This window comes from Musa acuminata, chromosome BXJ2-2 (genome assembly GCF_036884655.1).
Source record: "Musa acuminata AAA Group cultivar baxijiao chromosome BXJ2-2, Cavendish_Baxijiao_AAA, whole genome shotgun sequence".
Classification (NCBI taxonomy): Eukaryota; Viridiplantae; Streptophyta; class Magnoliopsida; order Zingiberales; family Musaceae; genus Musa; species Musa acuminata.
Window position 1 is genome coordinate 142,343 of NC_088339.1, and position 13,561 is coordinate 155,903.

Consider the following 13,561-nt stretch of genomic DNA (forward strand, 5'->3'; position numbering starts at 1 on the left):
AGCCGCTACGTGTACTGACAGAGACGCCGACGGACATTCATAGATTGAAACTGGTCATCTCACAGTCACATTCCTCTCACAAGATGAACACAGAAAACTACAAACACAACGCACATGGTTTGGAAGATGAGAATCTTGGTTTGATATTGACACTACCTGTAAGCTTCCTATACTTGGTAGCCAGACTTTGAAAGCATGCCTCTTCCTTGATCACCAAGAAAGCACGGCATGTGGCGTCAGAAGACTTCAATCACCACCATTTGTTTATTGGTACAGTCCCCTTCTTGCTCTATCCACCAAGTTTGACGTCCATAAAAGCCATTGAAGCCAGCAGTCTGTCACAAGACATTTACCAGGTCTTATGGAGCTATCTTCCCCACAGCTAGTCTGCTTCCTCCTCTTGCCTCTCTCCCTCTGCCTCTTCTTCCTCTACAGGAGCTGGTCAGAGCGAAGCAGATGCACTGGCCTCAAGCCCTACCCTTTGCTCGGTCTCCTTCCCCAGTTCCTAAAAAACCGGCACCGATTTCTCGACTGGATCACCGACGTCCTCGTCCACAGCCCCACCCACTCGATGACCTTCCGGAGCCCGGGGCAGGTCGGAGGTGTCATCACCGCCAACCCCTCCAACGTCGAACACGTACTCAAGTCCAACTTCGAGAACTACCCCAAGGGCGAGCGCTCCTTCCGCATGCTGGTGGACTTCCTCGGCCATGGCATCTTCAACTCGGACGGCGAAGAGTGGAAGTGGCAGCGAAAGCAGGCGAGCTACGAGTTCAGCAAGCGCTCCCTTCGCAACTTCATGGTGGACACCGTGCAGTCGGAGATCGCTCACAGGCTGCTGCCGCTGATGAGGAGAGCGGGAGAGAAGGGCGAGACGATGGATCTGCAGAGCGTCTTAGAGCGCTTCGCCTTTGACAGCATCTGCAAGGTCGCCTTCGACGAAGACCCCGCGTGCCTCGCGGAGGACGCCGTTGCCGATGCCGATGCCACTTCCTCGAGCTTCATGAGAGCCTTCGAGGAAGCGCAGAACCTGATCGTTGGCCGGTTCATGGATGCTTTCGAGATCACGTGGCGGGTGAAGAAGCTGCTCGACATCGGGTCGGAGAGGCGGCTGAGAGAACTGCTCGCGGTCGTGCACGGTTACGCCATGCGGATCATTCGAGCAAGGAAGGAGAAAGCCTCAGAGCTGGACGAACACCACGACCTCCTCTCTCGATTCGCCTCCAACAAGAACAACTCGGAGGAGTTCCTGCGAGACATCGTCACAAACTTCCTCGTGGCAGGCAGGGAGACGACATCATCGGCCCTGACATGGTTCTTCTGGATCCTGTCGACGAGGCCCGACGTGGAGAAGAAGATACTGGACGAGGTCACAAGTGTAAGGACCATCAACAAGAACACAAGCGAGACGTTCAGCTTCGACGAGCTCCGAGAAATGCATTACCTCCACGCCGCGGTGACGGAGTCGATGAGATTGTATCCTCCGGTACCGATCGACACACAGTCATGCCTGGAAGACGACATCATGCCCGACGGGACTTTCGTGGGCAAAGGATGGTTTGTGACTTACAGCGCTTACGCCATGGGGAGGTTGGAGGACATATGGGGGCGAGACTGCAACGAGTACAAGCCGGAGAGGTGGCTGGAGAACGGAGTCTTTAGCCCCGAAAGCCCGTTCCGATTCCCGGTGTTCCATGCAGGCCCAAGGATGTGTCTGGGGAAGGAGATGGCGTATGTACAGATGAAGTCCATCGTAGCCTGCGTGGTGGAAAGGTTCGAGATCGACGTGGTGGGGAAGGAGAAGACCCCGGAGCACGTGCTGTCCCTCACCCTGAGGATGAAAGGAGGCTTGCCAATTAAAGTCAAGGAGAAGATTAAGCAGTGCTGTTAGCCACAGTAGAGTGTGGTGGTCGCATTTGTATTAGGCAAAGATGTTTGCATTATGTTGTGCTTGGATTGTTGTGTCGCAGCTGTTGAATCCTAGTTTCTGATTACATTCACTACTTGGTATCTTGGAAATGGAAGTAGCAGTACAACTAAAGCAGCGAGTGCTTTCTATTGATGGGCTTGGTTAATTGAGGTGGTTTCTTCCTACATCCTGACAGTGGTCGGTAAACTTCAAAATAAATGTCATCAGACATCTAGATTCCAGTCAACCCAATCATGCCCATTCTGACACATCCAGACAGTCTAACATGACTGAAAGATTAAAAAAAGTCAGACTAAATAAGCTTTTGGATTATGATCATGTCCAATTTCTATGTATAGTAGCTCTATCTATTTTAACTTTGATTCAAATAGTCGAAAAAAAGTCAATATGATATCAAAGTCAAAACGATCTAGATTGAAGTTACTCAGTAAAACAAAATAAAAAAGAATTTAAATCAGGTTGTCTAAGGGAAGTCAGATGCGTTCGGTGACCCAAGTGATGGTCAAACTATGGTTTGACCTAGTGAAGATGAGTCAAAGCAATAGACAGACATGAATAAGTGCTACCTATACAAAGTTGGAGAAAAATTAATCCTCACAAGAGAGAAATATGCATAAATTTACAAAAATAAAAAATAAAAAAAAACTCTCTCAAAGTGACTCCTTTCCAATCGATCGGTGAGATAATCAATCCACACAGACATAGAAGAAAAGATATTAGGGATAAAAAAGACAGGTGACACAGAAATTAAGATTAGATTAGGAATAGTTCTACAATGACGATAATATTAAAAACAGAGGCTATATAATTTTTTTGATTGTAACGTGAAACAATTTGATTCAAACTCAAAAAAGAAAAAAAAAATACATGCTTTTATCAATTAATTTTTTAAAAGATCATAGTACTTGTATCATCCACTTAACATAGTAAAAAGAGTTCAAAATAAAAAATATTTCGATCAATGCAATAAAGTATCACCTTGTGTGATAAAAGTACTACACAAAGAAAATATGCAAATTACTCTGGTTTATTTATTGTAATATAAAACTATTCTATTAAATAGCTACCCTCCTTTTTCTCTGTTTTAGTTTTGCTTCTTTTTTTACCTTATCCAAAGCCTCCTCGTTAGTCCAGTTTCGGCTTCCAGTACTTTCTTCAGTCTCCCTTTTCTCCTTTATATGATGATGCATAAAGTTCTCAGGTTTGGTCTTACAAACTCCTCAAATTCTCTAAATTAGGCCTACCTTAAAATGATACTGCCATTTTATATAAAATCGAGCATACAAGCCATTGCAAGGTGTTGAGTCCATGAATAGATTGTATGCATGACTATGGAACCAGTTTAACAAATACTGTCTGCATCCAACCTGATATGTGTTTGATAAATAAAGCACACATGATATCGAACGAACCTGATTGAAATGGTTTACCAATAATCTGAGCAAGAACATGTCCAGTTCCTGAAATGGTGAAAGCGGCTTCGATCTCGGACAATTATTTCCCTCATGTAGATCCCAGATATGAGCTTTGAACTCAAGTGGCAGTCACCACAGACTCTCAAATTCTTCATAATTCTGATAGGAACACTCGGATCAGATGTAAGGAGAGCAAAGGCAATAGCCAGCCTCTCACTGTGGTAGGAGAGAGCATCTTCCTTGTCCTCCTCTTCAACATCAAACAACACTTCCCTTGTTCTTGGCATGTATCCAAACTCATGCAACCTTCTGTCCATTTCGTCGAGCATCTTGTAGATCTCCTTCAGAAAAGGGTGAGTTCTGTCTCCCATCAAGAACTCATGCATCGATCCCTCGACCTCGACTAAACTAGAACCAGGTGTTTTATCAATACCCTTCTCCTTCATCACCTTTCTCACCTGCATAACACCGTCCCATCGACAAATCTTGGCAAACATGTTTGACAATAAAACGTAGTTACCACCATGCTCAGGCTCCGAATGTATCAGTTGTGCAACCGTACGCTCTCCGATCTCCAAGTTATTATGAATTCCACAAGCTGTTAACAACGACCTGTAAAGGATTGCATTTGGCTTCATAGGCATGGATTGAATGACCTGCTCGGCCTCCTCAAGCTGTCCAGATCGGCCCAAAAGATCCACCAAACATCCATAGTGCTCCATCTGTGGCTTGATTCCGAAATCCTCTTGCATTTCGTCGAACAATCTCTGCCCCTCATCGACCAACCCTGCATGCGCACAAGCGCTCATGACAACTACAAATGTCACCTCGTCAACACCCACCCCCTCGCTCGTCATCCTATGGAACAGTTCAACTGCCTGGTGACCACGCCCGTGAGTCGCAAGTCCCCGAATCATGGTGTTGTAGCAGAGCACATCTTTCTGAGACAATCTGACGAACAGTTGCTCCGCAAGATCTAATCGTCCGCATTTTGCATACATATCGATCAAAGCCGTAGCCACGACCTGGTTCGTGATCAAATGATTCTGCTCGATGTAGGCATGTGCCCAGATACCCTGGCCTAGGGCTCCCAGATCACCACAAGCACCGATCAAGGCCACGAGCGTGATCTCGTTCGGCCTAAACGTGGAGGAAAGCTGCAACTTTCGGAAGAGAAACAAGGTCTGCATGCCGGAATCAGCATCCTCGACGTCGCTATAGCACCGAGCATAGGCCGAGAGCATGCAATTCCAAGCGGGCAAGTCAGGGTTTGGAATGCGGTCGAACAAGCGGCGGCCAGATGACACGTCCCCGCAGCGGGAGTAGAAGCTGAGCAGCGCGGCGCGGACGAAGTGGTCGACGGAGTCGTGGCCAATGAACTTGACAACGTGGGCGTGAAGGGCGCGGCCGACCGGGACCCACGAGGGGCCGGCGGCGGCGCAGGCCTTGAGGAGGGAGGGAAAGGTGTGGTTGTTGGGCTTGGGGGAGTGGGGCTGGAGGAGCAGGACCTGGGAGTAGAGGGAGAGGGCGAGGTGGCGACGGCCGACGTCGGCGAGGGAAGAGACGAGCGTGTTGGGGAGGAAGGGGGAGGGGGAGGAGGAGGAGAGCAGAGGCTGGCAGAGGAGGGCGGCGGCGTGGGGGAGAGAGGGGAGAGGGGAGGGGAGCGAGGAGAAGAGGAGGAGGAGGCGGGAGAGGGGGTAGGTGTGGCGAGCAAGGCCGGTGGTGATGAAGTGGGAGTGGAGTTGGTTGAAGGCAGAGAGGGTTTTGGGGCACCTCTCCAAGAGGAGGAAGGTGGGGTGACGTTGGCAACTGCGCGGGGTGGTTGGAATGCAGATGCTGCGAGGTCCCATTCGTTCATTCTCGCCATTCCAATGTGATTTAATGATGCTCTAAAACTAGATTCATGTAGAACCACATCATAAATCTTTCACGGTAGCCACACTACATCCCCAAAAAAGTATAATTTAAAATATGAGAAGAATTTTTTTTGTCATCTTCCGATTGAGATCTTAATATTAAATAAAAATATATTAAAAATTTTAATCCAAAGGTTATTATATATCTTTTAACATTTTGATTTTATACTTTTCAAAGTTAAATTAAGAATGTTATACTTACACCTGTAAAATATTTAATCTTATTTTTTTCTTTGACTAAAATATCATATATATTTAGTGGTAAACAAAGTGATGCAAGGTTAATATTTGCTGATAAACTCTATAGTATTTTTATCAACAGAATCAATGCGAGAAACTATTGAATCTCGTATTTTGATTATGAAAATCACTTGATATGTGTTTATGATTTAATCTATGTTTTGAGTGACGTAGGATACTTCGATAAGGATGAGACAATTAAAACAGGAAAAATCATGTTGGGCCGAAGAAAATCATGTCAGAAGATTGGACGTCAGGCTGGAGGAACGGTCGACGTAACAACAGAAGGCTTCAGGCCATGGATTCAGGCATCGAGCCAAGAAAAGCGGAGATTGTGTCAAGGATATCGGAGTTGCGGAGTCAACTGGTCGATTGGGCAATAGATCGTAAGAGAGGACGATGCGTCGAAGAATCAGATGAAGCGTCGAGAGTCCAATGACATGTTGGACAACTTGATTAGATACTTAGGATTACTTGTCTAGATCGAAGTATGTTTTACATGGGGAGGATTAACTACGATAGCTTGAAGACATAAAGCAAGTCTACCGGAGTCAAGTTCGATGGGGGTTCGAGAGTCTGCCGAGAGTCCGAAGATTCGTTGGAAGTACTACCAAAACCAACCAAGAAGAAATCGGGGACTTGCCGAAGTTTTCAGAAGTCTGCCAGAGAAATCGTTGGAGGTTCGCAGAGATCACCGAGAAGGTTCGGCTACTTGCCAAAGACTCGTTGAACTCGCCACAAGACCGGGAGCTAGCTGGGAGTCCGCTGAAAGAAATCTGAGGGTGTATTGGAAGTCCACCGGAAGTTCATTGGAAAGCTTGCCGGAAGGGAACTCTACGTTACCAATTAAAAACTTGCTTAGGACTATATCTTAATTACATAGTTTGCATGTAATTAGGATTAGGATTAAGGGTTAATCCTATAACCCGATTATGGGTCAATTGCGCCCGAGTTCGGACTGGTTTGGGCTAAGTTTGGAACCAAACCAGTGAGCTAAAATAGTCTAGGCGGTAGCACCGCCAGACTAGGCGGTGGCACCGCCCAAAACCCGAGAGGTCCGATGGTGGCACCACTAGTACACTGTCAGTGTTAGACACTGACAGGCGGTGGCATCGCCAACATTGGAAAACCCAAAAGTAATTCAAATTTGGAGCCTAAATTTGAATCCTCTTGGGCCTATAAATACCCCTCAATTCTCAGCACATAATATACCTTTTTGAGAAGTTAGAATGTGAGAAAAAGCTCTAATAAAGTCTTGTTTTCAATAGCTTAAGTGTTCACCTCCCTCTTTCTTTTGAAAAAACTGTAAGAGTGTGAACCACTTGTAAAAATGTTATAAGAGAGTATTTGGTCCTTCCCCTTCAAAGTGATTTGCTAGTGGAAATTGTAAAAATGTTGTAAGAGGGGTATTTAGTCTTTCATCTTCAAATCGAAGAAGGCTTCGCAAGTGGATATAGGTCATTTGACTGAACCATTTTAAATTGTGGTGTTCCTTAAACGTGTGAGTGTTCAACTTTCTGAAACATTTATTTACTTAGCAGTAAACTTTCGATTTTCATCTCCTTCCTTTACTCAAGCTATTTTTACTAAGTCATCCTTTGTCGAATCGAAATATGTAAACATTTACGAAATATATTTCAAACTTATGAGTTTTAATCTACTGCACTAATTCACCCCCCCCCTCTTAGTGCCACTCAATTGGTATCAGAGTAAGCCTTACTCTCATATTTGGCTTAATACCTAAGAGAGATGACTTACTCCAGCATACAAGAGGGTCACTTTATTACACGTCCACCTATGTTTAATAGGTCGGATTACACGTATTGGAAGACTCGTATGAGGATCTTCCTTATTTATATGGATTTCAAAAATCTTCTCTTCCGATGAGCGAATAGGATGAATCGGAGAAGAAGGTTTTTACTTTAAATGCAAAGGCAATGAATTCCTTATTTTGTGCACTTGACAAAAATGAATTTAATCGCGTTTCGATTTGTGATTTGGCTTTTGATATTTGGAGAAATCTTGAGGTCACTCATAAAGGTACTAGCCGAGTGAAAGAGTCCAAAATCAATATTCTTGTGCATTCTTACGAACTTTTCCGGATGAAACCAAGTGAGTCCATCGGAGACATGTATACCTGTTTCACGGATGTCATCAATGGACTCAAAGCTCTTGGTAAAGGTTTTTCTAACTTTGAACTAGTAACTAAAATTTTAAGATCCCTTCTAAAGAGTTGGGATCCAAAAGTTACGACTATTTCAAGAGGCCAAGGACTTTAAAACATTTCCTCTCGAAAAACTTATTGGGTCTCTCATTACCTACGAAATAACGTGCAATGCACATAAATAACTCATGAATAACCTTCCAAAGGATAGAAAGGATTTCGAACTTAGAACATTTGAAGACAACTCGAGCATAAGCTCAAGTGTTGGTGAACTCGAACTCACTAAGAAATTTAAAAAGTTAATGAAACAAAAATTAAAGAATAAAAATAAAAAGAATGTAACTACTTACTTTGAACGCAAGAAGAAGAATTGGGATGAATCGAGTTCTTTCGAAGACGAGAAGAAAAACAACAAAGGCAAGGTGGCAAACTACACCTTAACGACATTCAATTATGAGGTAATCGAAACCCCCTTAATTTATTTTAAAATTACTTGATGCTTTCTATGATGTACTTTCTTTTTATTTAGTTTAAAAAAATTATTCCTTAAAAATTATATATTTTATAATAAAATAAAAATGCTAAAAATAAATTAGGAATCATGGTTATCCTTCTAAGTAATTTTTAAAATTATCATGAAAATTGTATGAAAATATAATAAAATATTAATCTAATGGTTGCACTTGAAAATGATTAATTCTATGTATGTGCTTGAGAAGCAATAATGTATATCTTAATGATTTTCATATTGCCTTCCGATTTTTAAAACGATGTATGGCTTTTGTATAGAAACTAAGCATGAAAAGTTAGATTCATCTAAAAAGAAAAATGCATGACTACAATGAACTTGATTAAAAATGCCTTATGAAATCGTGCTATATGTGGTTAAGAAGTAATAATATGTATCATGTTGATTTCCATTGTTGTTTCTCGATTTTGATTAAATGAAATCATGTTTGATTTAAAGTAATACATAATGATGTAAGGAAGATATTAAATATTTTGATAACATGATTGACGATTTTATGTATGAGATTTTGAAGTTATATATGATGATTTTTGTGATTTATTGGTCTTTTTGATGAAATTCATTCTTCGATCCTAAACGTTTATGCTCATTTATATTTGGAAAAAATAAAATAAATCACATGAATTTAAACAACTAAAAACATAATAGCATTGTTCTTGAAAATTCTTTTTCTCTATTGATTTGTATGAATCTCTTGAAAGTGATGTTGAGATTTTGATGATTTGAATTTGAAATGAGTTTTATCCATGATCTTGATTTCCTGAAATAACATGAGATTTCCTTTGATGATCATTTTGATTATTTAAAAAAAGATTTGCCAAAATGATTCATGGAATTTTGGATTTATGAATTGATCATTTATTTATTTATGAGATGGTTGAAATATTTGTACCTTTGAATTCTTACCTTCTCCTTTCGATTTTTAAATTTATGCATGTTATATGTTAAAGATTTGAAACCATGTTTTGATATCATGTATACCCAAGAAATGTTGATTTGACAAATTGAATGAATTGAAAATTAATGATGATTTTTCTCTTGAATATAAGTTGTGATATTTTTTATGAATCATCTTCTTGATTTCTCGATATTTGATACATGAAATTTTATTATGAATCAAGATTTTTCTTTAATCGATCTCCTAATATTTTCGTTTGATTATTTATGATGAGTTTTTTCAAAAAGAAATCATGCCTTTTGGTATTCACATATTCTAATCTTTCATGATATGATTTTTATGTAATTCCTTGTATTCTTTATCTCATCACCCAATTATTTTCTTCTTGATATTCCTTATGTGATGATATGAATACATGAAATATTCATTAATTTGTTTTGATGCATACAAATGAAAAGTAATGATCATGCATGATAGGATGTAATTTGACAAGTTGATACCATCATGAAACATTTATGATTTGCAATGATGCATGCAATACTTGTGCTTTTTTATTATGATGTGATGTATTACATATGATGTGAATCATGATTTAAAATGCTATCAGTTGTTGCTAAAATGATGTATTATAAATGTTGATTTAATGTATTGTATCATGAATGCTCTAAATGATGAATGTTTGGTATCATGATCAAAATGTTGATAAATAGTTAAAAAATTTAGTATCATGTATGATATGCTCATAATGTTGATTGATTTATTCGGTATAGTACATGAAAAATGAAATATAAGGTTTTTAAAAATATGTATGTTTTAATTTGAAAATATAATGATGCACAAATAAGATTGATACTTACATTTTGTTAGGATTAAGAGCACTAAGAGGGGGGGGGGTGAACGATTAAAATCGCGTTCGCATGATAAGAGTGATTTCGGTAGAAAAGCTGATTCGTAAAACACTTTAACTTGTGATCAAGCGAGATATAGTTAAAGCAAATCTACGAAGGCAATTTGTAGTTATGATTGAAATCAGAATGTAAGCACAAACTGAAATATGATGTTCGTACGATAAAACCGATTTACGTCTAAATGCCGATTCGAAAAATACTAAACTTTAAAACACGTTCGTAAATGCGTAGAAGGTAGTAAGCTATTGAAGAGGTTTGCAGTAAAGATAAGATACTCAAAGTAAATGCAAACCAAGATTTAGAGTGGTTCGAATAATCTTGTCCTACATCCACTTTTGGCTTTCTCCATCGACGAGGTCACCGACGTCCACTAGAGGCCTTCTTTCAATAGGCGAAGGCCAACCATCCTTTTACAGTTTCACTCCTTTTGACGGGCTTAGGAGACAACCCTTATAGAATATTCTCTCCTCTCTTGAAAGATCAGAACTTGGAAGAAAAGATGAAGAACTTTTGGCTTTTACAACACTTTTGAGCTCTAAAAATCACAGAGTAAGATCAAGATTTCGGTGTGTTTGGGTTGTCTTTCATTGCTGAAAGGGTGGGGTATTTATAGGCCCCAACCCAGTGCAAATTCTGAGCTAAAAAATGTCATCTCTCGGAATTCCGAGGTCTTGCGGTTGCACAGCCCGACTAAGGCAGTTGCACCGCCTGGTAGAGCTCGGAGACTGAGCCTTTGGGCGGTGCCACCTCCTGACAGGGCGGTTGCACCGCTTGGCAGAGCATCCTCTAGGCGGTGCAACCTCTTGTTAGGGGTGGTTGCACCGCTTGGCAGAGCTCGGAGACCGAGCTCAAGCGGTTGCACCGCCCAGCCAAAGCTCGGAGACCGAGCCCTGGGCGGTGCCACCGCCGACCTTGTTGGGAAATCATGGGGGCGACATCACATGCGCAGCGGAAGAACAAGAAAACAAAAATCCCTGATTCCCAAAAAGATGTTCGTCGTCGTACGAAGATTGGTGTGCAAAAATCCGCGAAACAAGAAACTGCGTATAGAGTAGATTGTGTTACCTAGGGAGATCGTATATCCCTATTTCCTTGCAGATCCTTAGGAGAGGGTAAAGGAGGTCAAGCATCCTCCTCTCTAGCGGTGATCCACACACCAGGGTTGCGACGACGCTCCTCAAAAACTCCAGGCCTGATCTGAGGTGGAGAGGAAGAGGAGAATAGGAAACGCAAGCAAAAACTTTAGCCTATGAGGCTTTGAATCCCTCCTATTTATAGAGGTCCCCTGTCAAACCCTAATGGGTCCTCCCCTAGTGGGTATTAGATCTGCATCCAATAAGACAAGAGCTCCGTCGGATATCTCATATCCGAACCTCTACTCATCGCAATACCTACCATATGTGTGTGACCCTCTAGGCCTAATATCGAGCTGGCCGTGAGTCATACCCGTCAGAACTCCTTCTAACTCAGTGAATTATTATCTCTGTAATAATTCACTTGACTCATCGACTACGGAAGTACTAGGCCACTACGCCGTAGTCCCCAAACGATACAGGGGAATCCAATCCATTGGACTTGTCTGTCCTCAGTTACCGTGTACCTATAATCCCTCATCCATCTAATATCCTAGAGATCATATATCGAGCATGGTGTTGTCAGACCCATACGGTTTCTACTCGAGTCTCGCTCTAATCGGATTCTCCCGGAGAACTCTTTTTCTCTCAACCCGAATGACCCTGGCTAGGGTTTTGTCTGAGCAAGAACACATGGGATATTCCTCTCATGACGTCGAGAGTGGATGATCCTCTATCGACACTCAATAGCCCTCGTAAGGTCGACTACCACTCCCAATGACCAGCTGTACTAGATCTGGGACAGCCAAACCTATATGTCTAGTATCAAAGAGTGGAGCACTCATACAGGACATCCTTGGTGTCTCAAGTCTAAGGACTAGATACACCACTAGGACTACGGAATCGCTGTCTAACAATAAGGCATCATCAACCATCCAGCATTCCGTAAGCGGATCAATTAGTGAACTCATTCTCCACTGAGCACCTGTACTGTATCCCTAGTGTCCCTACATGATATGGATGGGTATACAGCACACCAGTCTATCCGGTTATCACGATGTCCCTCTCGAGTAACCTATGACCGGGATTATTTAGGATATGTGTTTAAAGGTGAATCGATCTCATTATCGTGATCTCATCATGATCCGATTCTCATTACACAAATCCAAGGACATCACAATATATGTATGCATTTATGCAATAGTTATAAAGTGATATACGCCAAAATATAATAAGCAAAAAGATTCTGTATCAAGTCACACGTGCCATCACTCACGTGATTGGCTTGTTGGGCACCTATGACTAGCAATCTCCCACTTGACTTAAAGCCAATCACCTATGTGTCTGATCCCCATCAGACCCTTATGACGCTCAAAGACAAAATGAGACAACGGCTTTGTCAGTAGATCTGCAATATTATCTTCGGATGGAACTCTTTCCACTGCTACATATCCTCGGGTTACGATCTCTATGATAAGTTGGAACCTCCTCAGAACACTTCTGATGAGACCCGGGTTCCCTTATTTGAGTAATCGCCCCGTTATTATCGCAATATAAGGAGATTGGCTCCTCGCTACCCGGCACGACTCCCAAATCTGTGATGAACTTCTTCACCCAAACTCCCTCCTTTGCTACATCTAATGCAACAATGTACTCCGCCTCTGTGGTCGAGTCAGCAGTGGTATCTTGCTTGGAACTCTTCCAGCACACTGCTCCTTCATTCAAGGTGTACATATACCCTGAATTCGACTTGCTATCATCGACATTAGACTGAAAACTTGAGTCAGTGTAGCCTTCAACCTTAAGGGTATTACCTCCATATACTAGCAAAAGATCCTTAGTCCTTCTTAAGTACATAAGGATACACTTTACTGCTTTCCAGTGCTCCAAGCCTGGATCCGCCTGATACCTGCTCGTGACACTCAAAGCATGCGCTATATCAGGCCTAGTACATAGCATGACATACATGATAGACCATATTGCTGAGGCATAAGGTAGCATATCCATGTTCACTCTTTCTTAGAATTTTCAATGCCAAACATTTTTGACAATGGTTTTTATGTACCTGGACTGAGACAAGCCAAGCATCCTCTTGGATCTATCTCTATAGATTCTAATCCCCAAGATATAGGATGCTTCCCCTAAGTCCTTCATGGAGAAATGTCTAGATAACCAAGCCTTTACTGTGGATAGCATTCCTACGTCATTCCCAATGATGAGGATGTCATCCACATATAATACCAAAAAGGTGATAGCGCTCCCACTTACCTTTCTGTATACACAAGGCTCATCTTCATTCTTAACGAAGTCATAAGATCTGATTGCCTCATCAAATCTTATGTTCCAACTTCGGAAAGCTTGCTTTAGTTCATAAATGGATCTAAGCAACCTACACACCTTATCTGGGCAGTTCTTGGACACGAATCTCTCATGTTGAATCATATACACCTCCTCCTCGAGATTCCCATTAAGGAATACAGTTTTCACA

At 41.8% G+C, this 13,561-nt stretch overlaps 2 protein-coding genes across 2 annotated transcripts; one reads left to right on the forward strand and one right to left on the reverse strand.

The window, feature by feature from the left end:
• The first annotated feature begins 361 nt into the window (after nucleotides 1–361).
• LOC135605101 (cytochrome P450 CYP94D108-like) lies at nucleotides 362–2,000 on the forward strand. Its single transcript, XM_065094793.1, has one exon. It carries the CDS (start codon nucleotides 362–364, stop codon nucleotides 1,889–1,891), a length of 1,530 nt encoding a protein of 509 aa, XP_064950865.1. The 3' UTR covers nucleotides 1,892–2,000.
• Nucleotides 1,696–5,210, reverse strand: LOC135605100 (pentatricopeptide repeat-containing protein At5g43790-like). Its single transcript, XM_065094792.1, has 2 exons — nucleotides 3,343–5,210; nucleotides 1,696–1,831 (listed from the first exon to the last, which is right to left on the reverse strand). The coding sequence occupies exon 1, from the start codon at nucleotides 5,193–5,195 to the stop codon at nucleotides 3,357–3,359; it is 1,839 nt and encodes a 612-aa protein (XP_064950864.1). The 5' UTR covers nucleotides 5,196–5,210; the 3' UTR covers nucleotides 1,696–1,831; nucleotides 3,343–3,356.
• Nucleotides 5,211–13,561: the final 8,351 nt, after the last annotated feature.